The sequence below is a fragment of the Cherax quadricarinatus genome, unplaced genomic scaffold (assembly GCF_038502225.1).
Source record: "Cherax quadricarinatus isolate ZL_2023a unplaced genomic scaffold, ASM3850222v1 Contig948, whole genome shotgun sequence".
Taxonomy (NCBI): Eukaryota; Metazoa; Arthropoda; class Malacostraca; order Decapoda; family Parastacidae; genus Cherax; species Cherax quadricarinatus.
Genome location: NW_027195974.1, coordinates 40571 through 58931, shown reverse-complemented (window position 1 = coordinate 58931; position 18361 = coordinate 40571). Strand labels below are relative to the sequence as shown.

Here is an 18361-nt window from a genome sequence, read left to right as displayed (position 1 = left end):
GGATTGTTTCAGCTATAACATTATTTGCTACATTTTTCCATTTTGTATCTGTAGAAGATTCAGCATCTTTTTGTAAACTTGAATAATAACTTTAGTTGCACCTTTACAATGTTCATTATTGTTTATTATAAATTATATACTCGCTTAATCAAGGAGACTCTGAAATATAAATGTGTTTAACGTTAAACACACTTTACACTAAACAAATTTAGGTCAGTGAAACGGTAAAATGACGTCGTTTAAAGATACTACAATGATGAGGCAAGAAATGGGTGTATCTAATGGTTATAATTATACCTATAATTTTTAAAGGGGTGGAAGGGTAAGCCAGCAAGAGTCCTCGGTCAGATGACCAAAAGCTCCAGCTGCGGGTCATCATATGATAAAGATCCGCGTCAGGAAACACCTTTTTTCCCGACAAACCTTACCTAACCTAACGAAAATGGTAAGCTGAGAAAGTGGAAAGACATGATAATAATGAGGTAGGAGACAGTTAAAGGTACGAGTGGAATGATATGACAATGTTGAGGAGCATGATAAAATGGTGCATCACAGCATCTCCAGAAGAAAGTCTAGTCTCGTAGTTTGCTGTGTCAACAGCATTGACCGCAGCTTTCTCTCACGCCGTCTACACGTTGTCTTAACCCATATATTCTTTTGGTCCCATTCTTGCTCCCCCCCTTCCCCTTAAAAGAAAACTGTAAAAAGCCTGTTTAATATTAATAGGAACGTAAACTTCCACACAGCGTGATCTGCTTCTTTATAAAATTATGAAGATATTGACTTAGGGAAAATTACTGTTCAGAGTGGAGTAATCAGGGACTAGTGAACTATATTACCAGGTATCAAAACAGTGAGTTATCGAACAAAATCTGGACATAGTATTATGACCTATTCGAGAATTGTATCGGAAAAAAAAAAGTGCTAGGTACAGGGGGATGGACAGCTTGACCGGCTCGTCAAGACCCCCACCACAGACACCTTAACTCTAAGAACTTGAGAGATCAGTCCCCAGATTTATTATGTGCCTGTAGAATCTTAACTACCAATAGGATGGGAATGGGAGGACTACCGCCCACACCATGGGTATTACCTGGAGTTTGCCTGTATGCGGTGGATAACAAAACTATTAAATCGAAAAACTATCCAACAAGGTGATTAAAGGAGTAAACGACAGTTTTTTTTTTCTTGTTCCAGTCTTCTGACTTTCACTAAGTTTGTCAGACAGCACAGTCACTAGAATTAACCAGACTGAAGTAAACTTCTTTCGTCTGTTTGTCAGGTGCAGAATTTTCAAGAAAACAATATAGCAAGGAGTTACACGTCTCTGGGTCAATGCATCGCTGAGCAGTTTCACAAATACTGAAATGTCTGCCTAGTGTTGATTCCGAGAGTCATCGCCCCCGCGTCCTGGTCCTAGACCAGGCCTCCCGAAGAAAATAAAATGCCATAACCATTATTGTGTTTTATTTATATACTATCGTTATATTATCATACTGGGGAGAGAGAGAGAGAGAGAGAGAGAGAGAGAGAGAGAGAGAGAGAGAGAGAGAGAGAGAGAGAGAGAGAGAGAGAGAGAGAGAATAATAATAAATATATCATTAACGTACATATACACGCTTCGTTAAGTAACGTAATTCAACATTCTCTCATATGTGATTAAACGGTGTCATTCGATAATTACACACGCATTATCATCATCCCCTATGCATTTAAAGTGTTGGTATATTATCCTAGGGAAAGTCGGTTAGAAGCCTCTTCTTTCATCAAGGTGTGTGATAGCCTACTACACAGCCTCCAGCAAGGAGCTGGTAAACCAATCTCTCTTAAAAAAAATAAAATCAGATTCCTTGAATGTACGTGACTTTAATACACTTTATTTTTACATTCGTAGGAAAGCTGAAAACCTGCAGAGGACATACAGCGCCTAAAGAATGGGAGGTAATCAGGTGTGATCAAATGGTAGCTCCAGTTCATTGAATCAAGAGCCCTCGCTAGCATCAATACACCTTTCTTGAATGCTACGGATAAGAAACAATTGACTTAATGTTATGAATAAAATGGTAGTCTGGATGACTACCCCCCAGAAGAGACGTATTGTGGAGTTAGAAATTGTCGATGGATTTATTCAATGTAGCGGTGATGTCAAATAAACAACTGTGAACAAAACGCATTTTTTTTTAAATAGAGAATAGTGTGGTTAAGAATGAAAGTAAGGGGTTGACAACATATTTATATTAACTGGAGAATACCGATGGTGAAATAGAGGCAAAGTCTCATGCTTTGGATAAGTAATGTGATCTGGAATGAGCTATTAGCCGGAAGATAGATAAGATTTTGTTCGGATTTTTAACCCGGATAACCCTAGATAACCAAAGAAAATCAATGCGTCAAGAAATGTGTCATTTCCATTGTGGTCTTTTAATTTTGTCCCCCAGGATGCAACCCATACTATTCGACTAGCACCCAGGTACGTACGTGCTTGCTGGGTGTACGGGGACAACAGGTGTAAGAAAACAAGCCCAATGTTTCCACCCGTGCCGGGGACTGAACCAAGGACACTCAAGTGGGTGAGGCGAAAGTGTTGCCTATCAGGCGGAAAGTTGAAAGTGGGGAAAACATCAGGTAGAATTAATGTGGTTATAGTCTAAGTCGTGTGGTTGCAACTTTTAGTTCGCAGTGTTGCACAAACTCAGAAACACACTGAGTGGCCACTTTATTAGGTACACCCTTCAAATACTGGGTACGGCTCCCCTTTGCCCTCAGAGCAGGCTGAATTCTTCATGGCATGAATTCATCAAGGTGCCGGAAATATCCCTTAGAAATCCTAGTCCATGTTGACCTAAAAGCGTCACTCAGTTGCTGCAGATTTATCGACTGTACATTCATGTTCCAGGTCCCCCGTTCCACTACATCCCAAAGGTTTTTCGCCAAATGCTGACTACCATCTGCATATCGTAGCAGAAATTGTGATTCTTCAGACCAAGCGACGTTTTTCCCTATCTTCAACTGTCCCGTTTTTCTGAGCCTGTGAGGACTGTAGCATCAGTTTCCCGTTTTTAGCTGACTGGAGTGGTCTGCTGCGGAAGCCCATCCTCATCAATGTTGAATGTGCTGTGAGTTCAAAGATGCTCTTCTGCATACAGCTGCTGTAACGCGTGGTTGAGTTATTGTCACCTTCCTGTCAGTTTGAACCAGACAGGCTATTCTCCTCTTACCTCTCATTATAAAGGCGTTTTCACCCACAGAACAGCCACTCACTGGATGTAAAATGGCCACTGGTGTTATAATTATATATATATATATATATATATATATATATATATATATATATATATATATATACATATATATATACATATATATATACATATATATATATATATATATATATATATATATATATATATATACATATACATTATATATATATATACATATACATATATATATATATATATACATATACATATACATATCTATATATATATATATATATATACATATATATATATATATATATATATATACATTATATATATATATACATATATACATATATATATATACATATATATACATATATATATATATACATATATAATATATATATATATATATATATATATATATACACATATAAACATATACACACATATACACATACACACATATATATATAGACATATATATATACACATATATATATACACACACACATGTATATATATATAATATATATATATATATACACACACACACATATACATATATATATATATATATATACATATATACATATATACACATATATACATATACACATATACATATATACATATATACACATATATACATATATACACATATATATAATATATATATATATATATATATATATAGTAATAAAATTCAAATTAGAGAAATTCGTTGTTAGAAAAGATAAATGAAAGTACTAACCTCAGATCTCTCTGCCTGAGGCTTGCTGTCAGTCAGCGTGACAGTTTTCCCTAAATATTGCCGTCGTTGAAACCCATTAATTTTTTTTGTCAACAAAAACGCAACATATCTGTTTCTGGACACAGTCGTATACAATCCCCCTCTTCAAAAAAAAAAAAAAGAAAGTTTTGCAATTTTTTTTGACAGCTAGGGTTAGCATATTTTTTTCATCTAGCTCTTTCCGAGTTCCAGTACGAGCACCATATCTTGCACAAACCTTTTGATTTATTTTCATGCGAGTCAGATGGTGTGAAATACATAGCCTTTAAATAAACCTATACCTGTTTTGTCGTTCCTTAACGAACAATTTTAATTTAGGACGCTGATACACAAATTCATCTTCCTCTTGCCACAAGGATAGATTTTTCGAAAGCAGGTTTTATTTTTTGCTGTTTAAATTCTATGGCTCACACTTGAGTGGCTTGAGGGCTGAATTGCCCTTACAAACATGCATAATAAGTCTTTTTCTCTCTCTAAAACTTTTCAAAGTCATTCAAAAGAGGACAAACACGTATAAACACCCCTGAAAGTGAGAGATGGAAGTCTATGTGGGTTAGAGTCATGTCGTGATGAGAATAATTAAATGCTGCATTTTTACCTGTAATCACCAGTTAAAACTGATTTAAATTCTAGCATTATGATTCAAGTAAGGTTTCAATGTATCTACCAAGAAATATACACCAAAAGAAACGCATCTCTGAATATATACGTTGGCAGCATAAAAAAAAAGTACTGATATATTATTGAAGCAACAAAAAGAGACTTACTGGCAGATTGTTAAAGTCGAAGAAACAGACGTGGTGAGATATTCAACGTAGTTTAAACAGAAGTAATGACATGATTTATCTCCTGATGTTCCGAAACAATATAATTACACCACATTTAAAGGTTGCTAACTCTACCATCTGTTCTATATAACACTACTCATCTTGAATCCTCACATGACTGTCTCACTTTTACTCGCTCACATGACACAAAATTCCTCTTACTCTCTCTCACAGCGCCTTCAGCAATGTAAGAGACTTGAAATCTTTATGCGAAAACTAATGTTACAATAGAAAATTGCAGTGCCTGGAGGAGGATCAAGTTCGATCCAGAGAGGAGAGGACAGACCAAATTCCTTGGATCAAGAGCCCTTCACCGGCATCAAGACTCCCTTGAGGGGACTGAACGTCTTGTGAGGATTCACTGAACTTTTGAGGTTTCACCTATTTTTTTTTTTAATCAGGAAAAACGCTAAACTAGTAGTGGTCATACAGAGTCTGGGGAATGGGAGGTAATCAGGTTCGATCCAAGGAAAGGGGTAATTCCAGTTCCTTGGATTAAGAGCCCCACACGAGCATCAAAGCAGCTCCCTCGAGAAGTTAGGCTTCAGCGAGTATTCAGTTTTGTACCAAATCTAATCTGACAACCTTAATTAACGAAATGTACCCACACACATTATAATATATATATATATATATATATATATATATATATATATATATATATATATATATATATATATATATATATATATATATATTATCACACTGGCCGATTCCCACCAAGGCAGGGTGGCCCGAAAAAGAAAACTTTCACCATTATTCACTCCATCACTGTCTTGCCAGAAGGGTGATTTACACTACAGTTTTTAAACTGCAACATTAACACCCCTCCTTCATATAATATATATAATATATATATATATATATATATAATATATATATATATATATATATATATATATATATATATATATATATATATATATATATATATATATATCTGTAGCAAGGGTTCTCTCTATGATGTTGACCTCATTGTGTCTTGCATGCCAGCCCTTGGCTTTGGAACAGTTAAGACCATGTAGACCATATTGGTCGGCTTGCGCTTCGCCGCAAATACACGTATATTCCGTGTGAATTGGGGCAACAAGACGCAGAGCCACTGCAATAGGAGGATCTTAGGGTCAAGGCGCGTTCCCATTGCTGATATGGGAACTGTTTGGAGGAAGTCCCCGGAGTGATGTGCGCTCACAGCCTGGAGAAGGCAGTTTCCCTGTCTGTGTTATAGCCCTGAGCATGTTGGCAAGCACCTTTTCAGCGATCGGGCCATCCCAGCTTGGCTTAAATAGCAACGCTCTTCTTGCCGAATAAGGCAAGCGAAAATTTGTGTATGCAATAATTTCGCAAAAATCATTCTGAACCTGACGAAGAATATATATTTCATTGTGTTTGTTTATTATTAAATTACTGTAAACTTATCTAAAATATATTTAGTTGGATTAGGCTAAATTATATTGAGCTTGTTATAATAAGGTTAGGCAAGTTTTCTAAGGTTCTTTTGGTACAATATTATTATTTTTTACATTAACATAAATGGAAAAAATATCTTTACACGTATATCAGAAAATTTTAGAAAGGACTTAATTTTAAACGCGTTCTTGCTAAATAACCAATTTTACCTATTCGGCACGACATTATATAGTATATATATATATATATATATATATATATATATATATATATATATATATATATATATATATATATATATATATATATATATAAGAATTTGTTTAAAAATAATCATAACGGAAACAATTATTGTTGCTAGAGGTTAATGACTAGTTAAGAAATGGTGTCATCCGAAGTCCTGTTTCAGCCAAACTTTCCAATTCAGTAGTATTTTACTGTGGCTTAGACAGCTGGGAGTGTGACTGATACCAGAATGAAAAAAGTGGCTGCCTGTTTCAAGATGCGCTAGGTGGCTGTGTCCTCGTTTTCAACACTAACCAAATCCAACTAAACCTAACCTTATATCAAGACATTTGCATAAAATAGTATGAGAAATCGCGTACTGCTTCAAGAAGATAGTTTGATTAGTAAGCGAGATGTGACTAAGTTGGATGTTACGTACCTAGAAAGCAGGGATGTAAATACAAGTCATAACAGTGAAGTTGTTGTGTACGATGGTACACAACAACTTCTGCCACTTTCTTCTACAGCCCTGTATTTTTTCTACACCTCTATTTGCCGCATTCTGTTAGCCGAGCTGTGAGACTTCAGTGATAGATGTATGGGTGGTAGAGGAACGTCTGGGATAGCTTTACTATGGTAGGAGGGAAATATCTTGGGATGGTGTTCGGTAGCAGGATGGGAAGGGAAGTAAGCGGTCAGTGACACCAAGGAGTCATCTACCTTCACTACCACAGTCAACACGCGTTGAGAGGAGGAACGTTTGTAAAGGGTTTTGAATGTAGATTTAGGTTACATCTCGCAAACGTCAATCGTTTGGAATATCAGATCGTCCACCAGACATCAAATCGTTCGTCACAAAATCGTCCATTAGACATCACGCGTAGTATACAATCATCCTCGGGTAAATATCATACTGAAATTTTTTATGAGATTCAAATCCAAGAAAAAAGAGGAAATTCAGTACATTTTACCATACCTTGAAAGGAATTCTAACGTCTCAATTACAAGAGGTCCAACAAGCAGAAACCAGAAACCATGTATCATATTAATAAAGTATCAATAACAAAACACCCTAGGATACATTCCAGTTATTACTACAACTATCAGTTTTATTTTATTCACGGGGAAGTGCTATGACATTTCTATATATCGCTGCAAGTCTTTAGATTACCCGGCGCAGCTCAAGTCCTCATTTTAATTATAAATAGACCTAAATGAATTAGAAAATGTTCAGTTAGGGATAATGAAGTGAAGTCGTACATCAAGCAATCAGACTTGATTCAAGGGAGGGGAAGGTTGCGCTTCCTTGGATCACGAGCCGTACAGCAGCATCATACAACCCTCCATGAAGTATGTGAGGGCAGTAACAGTCAAGGGAAGACGTGATTGCAAGTTCCAAGTGAACACCCGGAGTCGCAACTCACTGTGATGACGGACACGAGCCTAGCATCATCTTCTAGAAGTTCCGTAACACCGCGAGACGTGAGAATCCGTTACTCGCTCTATCTAGAGGAAGTTTTAGACGCTCTGAAGAATGAATTTTAAGGTACCAAACTGCAGAACAAACTTTCATTGGGACAACGTTTCGCTCCGTGAAGAACGTTAACAAGTCCTAACGTGACTAGCTTTTATCAAGTCATGACTGGATAAAGCTCTACAGAGCGAAACTGTGTTCCTCATGAAAACTTCTTTTGCAGATGTCTTCATACTCGGTGGCAATACGCCATTTCATCCTTGTTGAAAAAACTGGACTTTACATCCCAATGGAATTAGAAATAAAACATTATTTGGAAAGTGTTGTCATAGCCTATTATCCTAGGTTAAATCTACATAATGTACTATAATGAATCTAACATGTTTCCTTACGAGCATAGAACAGATTAATAGGATATGTATGTCATACCTAAATAAAGACTTGTTGGTTGAGTTCAGTAAGATCGCGGGACGAAGATAGGTTACCTATGATATCTAAATACAGTCTGGGAGGCTCTTTAGAAACTGGACCTGACGAGGCTAGTCAGTGATCGTGGGAGTGTGGTCAGCTCAAAGCAGGGTTGCTAGTTTCCTTAAGGCACCTTTCAATGATGAAGGGAGCCCTGATGCCGGTGACGGGCTCTTGATATTTGTATTTAGCCAGAAATGGTGTATAAAAATCAACGTTTTACCGCGATTAAAATGCAAAGAATAAGAGATAATATACTTCAAAGAACGGAAGATAATCAAATGGTTTGGTCACATAGAAAGAGGGGAGGATGACAGATCTTATAATACAAGAGGGTTTATATAAATCTGGAAGCTTTATGTTACTAGTGGAGTCCAGACCAATTCTTGTCGAACTGGTTTTGGGTACTGATGTGGTTACACTTTTCCTCTTTCTTCGCTTGCTTGCCTGGTATCGTTTCCTTGAGAAAGGAGATAGAAGTGAGAATAAGAAACAATACCAGGTTAATGAGCAAGGAAAGTAAGTGGAGTAAAAGCAGACAAAAAAAAAAAAAGGTTGGACATAGCGTGTTCCTTCAAACGTTCTTGTCCCATAGTGAACCTGAACCTGGGATCATTTTCTACCTACTTTGGCACAATGAAGGTGAGACCACCTGTAGCCACAGATGCTGGAGAACGGTCAGAAATATACAGTGCAATTGTATTACAAAAAAACAGCCGAGAGATGAAGACCGAGTATTGAATTCCTCTTGAGTAGCTCTACAGTTTAAAATTCATCGATTATATTCACCAAGATCTTTTGAGATTTTATTGCTGCTCTGTTGCTGAAACTGTTCAGTTGATGTAAGTAAATCTTCACTACTCAAGACTGATGAACCGCTAAAGAAATTAGAAACTTACAAATTAATTCCAGTGGTGGGTCAGCATCAAAAATACACTGACCTGGTCACTAGGAATAAACTAATGAACCGCTGTTACCAAAATATAAAAGACCTGGTCGTTAAGATCTCAAGGCCTGTCATCATTAGGTCAACTGACTTGATAATGTACCAGGCTAGACCATTATCGCCGTCTAAAGTTTCATCTAAAATTGTGCTAGCTGAGAACTGCTGCAACAACGAAAGTGTGGCATTTGCCTGAAAGGTTTTGCGTAAAATTTCGTATTCTTTGGAACATACAACTGTAAGTTGTAACACTTACCAAAGCTGCTACTATACGAAGAGCAACACTCGTTCGCTTTAACCGTCATGTATGCCTCAAAAGAATTCAAGATTTTCGTTTTCATTTTTTCCCGAGGATTACAACCATAACATCTTGGTTGATCAGGCTCTGATCCACCACGAGGCTTGGTCACAGACCGGGCCGCGGGGGCGTTGACCCTCGAAACCCTCCCCAGGTATACTCCAGGTAACTAAGTTAAAAATATGTCTGTTACACATATGCTGTCTAACGATTGAGTGATCGTCTTTACAGGAAATTGAGCGTCGTACCTCAATTACCTCCACAATCTTCCCTTTTTGTGAGGTGACTGGTTCACACAGCAATCTGTCCAAGCGGAAGATGGAGTATTCATGGTAGGAAGGAGGTACAACAATTGAGATTAAAGTTACAACAGCGACCAGTGCCCCACCCCTCTCTCTCTAAGCCACATCTGGGACCCTGACAGTGCGTTGGTGAGACAGTCGTGTGAAATGCGAAATCCGTGAGGGTTATTCAGCGCAAGTAGTAGAGGCTCGATCCTCTGTCCGCTAAGAGCGAGACACGCTATACAACTGGATTCACCTAAACTATGAGTCACGAAGCCCCTTGATGCCGTAACAGTTAATTCACAGAAAATATTTTCCGGACATTTAATCTAGCCTTGATGTTAAATTACTCATTCACAATAGCCCCACTGGGACTATAATACTGACTAGAAACATGAATTATAATACCTACATCATTACAGCTAGTAAGATGATAGGACAGTAAGTGTTCATGAACGTAATATTTACACCGTCCAGTTATGGGAGAAACGGAAACCTGATGAACGTGTTGAACTCTGGCAGGACTGCCGAGTTTATCTTGTCTCATAAACATTAAGATACTTAAGTCTTATTAACTCTGACTTTCCTATGTGTTTTTAATGGTTCTGACAGCTACTAACTTGTCTTTCCATCCCCCTTCCCTTTCTAGGGTTGGATTACATATCAAAGGCCTGGCAAAAGATCATAATCCTTTCTGCCCCAGAGCATAAGGTTAGAATCTCCCGGCGTGGCGATAATGCTAAATTAACAATTTTAGAAAGAAAAGAACGGACACAAATGTTTGGAGAATTGTGTGGTTTAATATAAACATTGTGCAGTGAAAAGAGGCGAGGTAATGCTGTAAGTTCGAACCTTTGTACCCAGACACGGGAGCTGTGATTGTCGGGATCCGGGTATGGTGCTGCCAGGTGCAGGTGGTGAAAAACTGTATAGCAAAGACATGAGAGACATTTAAGTGCATGTTTCATAGATTCTGAGCTAAGTAAGAATAATTAATCCCCGAAATTTTCTTCAAAAGTGGGAGATACTGTTGTGGGAGGTGTAAAAAGAAAAAGTAACACTATGAATGACAATATGGCACCTGCAACTGTAATATGAAGTGTTCAGCGGAACTATCTTGCTGGATTGTAGGAGACTGGATAAATGAATCATGGATAGTCCTCTAGATGTAGGGTATAGGCTTCATGTTTTTTATAGGAGTGACTAATATGTATGATCTTTACTTAGTAGTGCAGTAAGAGGAATGTGAAAAGGAGACTGATGTTAATATATAAAATATAAGTGAAAGTGAATGAATTAAAGAAAAGTATCGTTAGTTCTGGCATGTGTAATTGTTAAAAGAAAGTTTGGCTAGAGAAAGTCATGAGGAGGATGAGGAAAAGATATGGTGTGAATTTAACAATGAAGCTAGACAGTGTATAGTTTAAATCTGGGTTACAAGTGGGAAGAAAAAAGAGTGGTGGTTGAAGGGAAAAACAGTGGCATATGAAAGCCTTTTATAATGTCAAAATTATACCAAGAAGGATTATATGGAAAATAAAAATGCGCGAATGGGTGAGGCCTGTCAACAATTATTTTGACAAACAGTTTTGGAGATAATAAGACAAGATAACTGAGAAAGCGAATAAGGAGGTAAACTTTCTTTTGGTATCGTTTTAATATTAATGATGTTATGGAAACAGGAATTTCATGCTTGGGACTAGGTGGAAGAAGATTTAATAAAATTTTTGAGGAACTACAAGCGAGTATAAACGAAATGAAGCCGTAAGTATATTTAGAGTAAGTACAGGAGCAGAGGTTGTCATGTGATTCCTCCGTACAAAAAAGCAGCAGGACAAGGATGCAAGAATTACAGGATGAATATATCAGATAAAACGTACGTGAAAATTGTGACGGAACAATTAGAAAGCAATAAAGATCGAATGCAATACAAGAGTTTATTTAGAAGGGAAAGGAGCTTCTTGTAGTTACGTGAACCACTTAGCAACAGATGGCGGGTTACAGTACTCTGAGGGTGTTTAGCAGACGCTGGCAACTGTCATGAACTCTAATTTTGTTTGATTGCATGAGGGAAAGGGAAGGAGTAAGGCAATGGTCCAAGAGTTGTGCTGACTGTAATGACTGAATGTTCTACTATCTATGCCTCTAGCATATAAACTGTTTATTAGAGCTGGTCATGAGAGTGTGAGCAGAACAGTAATCAGTAAGTCATAGGTGTAAGACTATTGAAGTGTTGTGATTATGTACCTCAGTACTACTGTAACTATGGTAGAGACTTCAGAGTAGATTAATAATATATTCACGGAGAACCGGTAAGGAATATAGAGCGCCAAGGGGCTCAGAGGAAATCAGGTTTTATCCTAAGGAATGGATGACTACATATTTATTTTCTTGAAAGAAAGGAATCACTGAGCACTCTGGTATTGGAAGATGATGAGATTTGGCTCAGGGGCAGAGTAGCTCCTATTCCTGACATCAAGAGCCCTGCACCAGCATCACTGTGAAGATATAGCCTACGGCTTGCTTGCTTGCTTTTAAATTCAAGTTTTCTTAAGTAACTCCTGACACGTTATTTGTATGCGGATTATTACTGATTGTATTATAATATTCAGGGGACAGCGGTAAACAAATAGGGGGTCAAACAACTCCTGGAAATAGGAGGTAATCAGGTTTGATCCACGAAAGGGAGGATAGCTCCAATTCCTTAGATCTAAAACAATTCATCGGCATCAGAGCATTCCCTCTTAAAGAATGTTATGCGAGATAAGACTTGGAAATGTATTTATTATGCAAGACTTGAGACTTAAGCAACAGGACAACGGTTTGTATGAGACGAGTTTGAAGCAACAGGGCAACGGTTTACAGGAGACGCGAGACTGAAGCAACAGGGCAACGGTTTACAGGAGACGTGAGACTGAAGCAACAGGGCAACGGTTTACAGGAGACGTGAGACTGAAGCAACAGGGCAACGGTTTACAGGAGACGTGAGACTGAAGCAACAGGACAACGGTTTACAAGTTAGTTTAATATGTTTATGCACCCCATACCCATCCTGTGGGTGGTAGTCAAATGATTAGAGGTACATAATGGGTCCAGGGACTGGGCCCCAAAGTTCTGACAGATGAACAAGTTACAGAGGTAATGAACTCCAGGTAGATCTGGTCACAATCATGACCAGGTTACAAAGGTAATGAATCATCTACACGTCTATACATGGTCACAATCATGAACAAATTAGGAAGTAATGAGCCATTCACACGTCCACACCCGGTCACAACTGTAATCAATCAATCAATCAAGTTCATTCTCTATAAAGATTACAATGCGGGGTTTACATATTATAAGATATTGAGTGGTTTACATATTATAAAATACTAATTACAGAGAAGCCACTATCACACCTAGCATGACTGGGCATTTCGGGCAGAATGAGTTATTAGTGCAAATGAATGAATGAATGTATGTATGTATGTATGTATGTATGTATGTATGTATGTATGTATGTATGTATGTGTACTCACCTAATTGTGGTTGCAGGGGTCGAGACTCAGCTCCTGTGTGTACTCACCTAGTTGAGGTTGCGGGGGTCGAGTCCGAGCTCCTGGCCCCGCCTCTTCACTGATCGCTACTAGGTCACTCTCCCTGAGCCGTGAGCTTTATCATACCTCTGCTTAAAGCTATGTATGGATCCTGCCTCCACTACATCGCTTCCCAAACTATTCCACTTACTGACTACTCTGTGGCTGAAGAAATACTTCCTAACATCCCTGTGATTCATCTGTGTCTTCAGCTTCCAACTGTGTCCCCTTGTTACTGTGTCCAATCTCTGGAACATCCTGTCTTTGTCCACCTTGTCAATTCCTCTCAGTATTTTGTATGTCGTTATCATGTCCCCCCTATCTCTCCTGTCCTCCAGTGTCGTCAGGTTGATTTCCCTTAACCTCTCCTCGTAGGACATACCTCTTAGCTCTGGGACTAGTCTTGTTGCAAACCTTTGCACTTTCTCTAGTTTCTTTACGTGCTTGGCTAGGTGTGGGTTCCAAACTGGTGCCGCATACTCCAATATGGGCCTAACGTATACGGTGTACAGGGTCCTGAACGATTCCTTATTAAGATGTCGGAATGCTGTTCTGAGGTTTGCTAGGCGCCCATATGCTGCAGCAGTTATTTGGTTGATGTGCGCTTCAGGAGATGTGCCTGGTGTTATACTCACCCCAAGATCTTTTTCCTTGAGTGAGGTTTGTAGTCTCTGACCCCCTAGACTGTACTCCGTCTGCAGCCTTCTTTGCCCTTCCCCAATCTTCATGACTTTGCACTTGGTGGGATTGAACTCCAGGAGCCAATTGCTGGACCAGGTCTGCAGCCTGTCCAGATCCCTTTGTAGTTCTGCCTGGTCTTCGATCGAGTGTATTCTTCTCATCAACTTCACGTCATCTGCAAACAGGGACACCTCAGAGTCTATTCCTTCCGTCATGTCGTTCACAAATACCAGAAACAGCACTGGTCCTAGGACTGACCCCTGTGGGACCCCGCTGGTCACGGGTGCCCACTCTGACACCTCGCCACGTACCATGACTCGCTGCTGTCTTCCTGACAAGTATTCCCTGATCCATTGTAGTGCCTTCCCTGTTATTCCTGCTTGGTCCTCCAGTTTTTGCACCAATCTCTTGTGTGGAACTGTGTCAAACGCCTTCTTGCAGTCCAAGAAAATGCAATCCACCCACCCCTCTCTCTCTTGTCTTACTGCTGTCACCATGTCATAGAACTCCAGTAGGTTTGTGACACAGGATTTCCCATCCCTGAAACCATGCTGGCTGCTGTTGATGAGATCATTCCTTTCTAGGTGTTCCACCACTCTTCTCCTGATAATCTTCTCCATGATTTTGCATACTATACATGTCAGTGACACTGGTCTGTAGTTTAATGCTTCATGTCTGTCTCCTGTGTGTGTGTGTGTGTGTACTCACCTAATTGTACTCACCTAATTGTGGTTGCAGGGGTCGAGACTCAGCTCCTGGCCCCGCCTCTTCACTGATCGCTACTGGATCCTCTCTCTCTCTGCTTCCTGAGCTTTGTCATACCTCTTCTTAAAACTATGTATGGTTCCTGCCTCCACTACTTCACTTGCTAGGCTATTCCACTTGCTGACAACTCTATGACTGAAGAAATACTTCCTAACGTCCCTGTGACTCGTCTGAGTCTTCAGCTTCCAGTTGTGACCCCTTGTCCCTGTGTCCCCTCTCTGGAACATCCTATCTCTGTCCACCTTGTCTATTCCCCGCAGTATCTTGTATGTCGTTATCATGTCTCCCCTGACCCTTCTGTCCTCCAGTGTCGTCAGTCCGATTTCCCTTAACCTTTCCTCGTACGACATTCCCTTGAGCTCTGGGACTAGCCTTGTTGCAAACCTTTGTACTTTCTCTAACTTCTTGACGTGCTTGACCAGGTGTGGGTTCCAGACTGGTGCTGCATACTCCAGTATGGGCCTAACATACACAGTGTACAGTGTCTTGAACGATTCCTTATTAAGGTATCGGAACGCTATTCTCAGGTTTGCCAGGCGCCCGTATGCTGCAGCGGTTATTTGGTTGATGTGTGCCTCCGGTGATGCGCTCGGTGTTATGGTCACCCCAAGGTCTTTCTCCCTGAGTGAGGTCTGTAGTCTTTGTCCACCTAGCCTATACTCTGTCTGCGGTCTTCTTTGCCCCTCCCCAATCTTCATGACTTTGCATTTGGCTGGATTGAATTCGAGAAGCCAGTTACTGGACCACATGTCCAGCCTCTGTGTGTGTGTGTGTGTGTGTGTGTGTGTGTGTGTGTGTGTGTGTGTGTGTGTGTGTGTATTCACCTAATTGTACTCGACTAATTGTGGTTGCAGGGGTCGAGTCTCAGCTCCTGGCCCCGCCTCTTCACTGATCGCTACTAGGTCCTCTCCCCCTCTGCTTCCTGAGCTTTGCCATACCTCTTCTTAAAACTATGTATGGTTCCTGCCTCCACTACTTCACTTGCTAGGCTGTTCCACTTCCTGACGACTCTATGACTGAAGAAATACTTCCTAACGTCCCTGTGACTCGTCTGAGTCTTCAGCTTCCAGTTGTTATTATGTGTGTGTGTGTGTGTGTCAGCTTTACTGTACTTCTGTAGTAATAACACTACTGACATGTGTGTGTGTTTCTCACCCCCAACCCCTCCACACACACACAAATTATAAATATATATATATATATATATATATATATATATATATATATATATATATATATATATATATATATATATATATGCAATAAGATCACAGTAAACAGGTGATTTCAGAATATGCAAAACAACCACTCTGAAAGAATAGAGAAATCCCAAGCGCTTTCGTGACTACTCACATTATCAAGGAACCATAGTTCCTTGATAATGTGAGTAGTCACGAAAGCGCTTGGAATTTCTCTATTCTTTCAGAGTGGTTGTTTTGCATATATTATATATATAATATATATATATATATATATATATATATATATATATATATATATATATATATATATATATATATTATGAAATATAATAAGTGAACATTGTATTTACATGAATTAACATCTGACAGAAGTACTAGCGTACATGAATAGAGAAATGTACTGCGCGCCACCGCGTACAGCAACACGTGGCATGTGCAGATGGGTGCGGTGTACAAGTGCTGGTGTACGTTTAAATGGGCGTGGTGTACAGGTGCTGGTGTACATGCAAGTGGGCGTGGTGTACAGGTGCTGGTGTACATGCAAGTGGGCGTGGTGTACAGGTGCTGGTGTACATGCAAGTGGGCGTGGTGTACAGGTGCTGGTGTACATGCAAGTGGGCGTGGTGTACAGGTGCTGGTGTACATGCAAGTGGGCGTGGTGTACAGGTGCTGGTGTACATGCAAGTGGGCGTGGTGTACAGGTGCTGGTGTACATGCAAGTGGGCGTGGTGTACAGGTGCTGGTGTACATGCAAGTGGGCGTGGTGTACAGGTGCTTGGGGTATGCACAGGTGTGTACGGCATTTGTGCCCTGGGTATGTGTATGTGAGCAAGGGTGACCGGTCTTGTAAACCTGTAAAAGGGTTATGTGGGGTACAGATACACGCGGTATGATCCTGTACCAAACGTTGTTACCAACAGGTTTGTAGTGAAGGTAGAGTTTAATAACCAAGTTCATCTCAACCTTGGTGATGGTGTATGGAGCTTATACTAATACACCTAAACATTCTCTTCACCCAGTCATTACATGCAAGTACTTCATATTCACATTTTTCTTCCTACCATGACTGGCAAGACGCTGGTGATAATCAAGAATATAGTAGATGCAGTATAATTAAAGTTAAAAAAAAATCAGGTAAAAACAAGGAGCGTTTTTTTTTTACCCACCGTCAAGGCTTTCTGGGTTGAAAAGCGAGGCAGGGTTTTTGAATGTCGTGCCGAATAGTTAAAATTTGCGATTTTGGCTTAAATAGCAACGCCCTTCATATTTTGACTCACCTGGCTGGCACATATTGCCTCCACAGCCTACCAAGCGTTGTCATTGTTAGCATTCAAGTCACTGAATTAACTCACAACCACAAAAAGCACTCAACGTTAGGTCATACTATATCCTTCACGTGCAAGGTCAGCGGTTCACTGTCTCGTACTGTACTACAAGAGTTCTCTCAAAAACTCCAGCAGCAGAGGGACGATTACCCTCCCTCAGCTCCTGGTGTGCACTACCTTCCTCTTCCTTCCACCTGTTACAAGGTACCGTAAACACTGAAGCCAGGGCCCAGGCCCTGGATGAAGCGTGATGCTTTATAGCAACACTTTACACTTAACACTTATCTAAATAATATTTTCTAAACATTCCACTAATGAAATAATGTTTATTACATATAAACTTGAATGCTATATTTTTGTATTTTATGTTATTAGCGTAAGAAAATGGAATTTCTATGCCTTGATGCTTACTGAGTGACTCCGTTGACTGCACGAATGGTTAGAATTTTTATTATTGGAGCATTTCTGACTGGCGTGTGGCTTATGGCTGCTATGACTTATGAACTGTGTGGCTTACGGTTGACTTGTGGCTGTTGTGCGGCTTATTGCTAGCTTGGCTTATAGCTGGTGTTACTTCTGGCACGTGTGCAGACTTTCTTAATATCTGCTGCCTCTGTCTATCTTGCAATAATTACACTCCCAGAAGTTAGACGTTTACTTTGGATTGCATCCCAAGAGAGAACCCAACAATTCCAATGGAAAATAAGCCAGAAAACGTGGTATCCATATCCAAAAATCTAACTCATTTTCTTCATATATATGAGATTATTTTTTTCACTAACTGATTATGTTCTTACCTGTACACCTGTACGAGTTGCATGTCTTGCTTTACCTCTCTCTTTTTATTTATGACCAGATTGCAGGTCTCCTGCAATACTGAGG

At 39.5% G+C, this 18361-nt stretch overlaps 1 protein-coding gene across 1 annotated transcript in view; it reads right to left on the bottom strand.

Moving 5' to 3' along the window:
- pip (heparan sulfate 2-O-sulfotransferase pipe) overlaps positions 1-17671 on the bottom strand; it is a 54087-nt gene extending 36416 nt beyond the window's left edge. The window contains exon 1 of the mRNA XM_053782240.2: positions 17432-17671. Coding sequence (XP_053638215.2) covers positions 17432-17484 — 53 coding nt within the window. The 5' untranslated portion in view covers positions 17485-17671. The remainder of the gene's footprint in view (positions 1-17431) is intronic.
- Between the last annotated feature and the right edge of the window lie 690 nt (positions 17672-18361).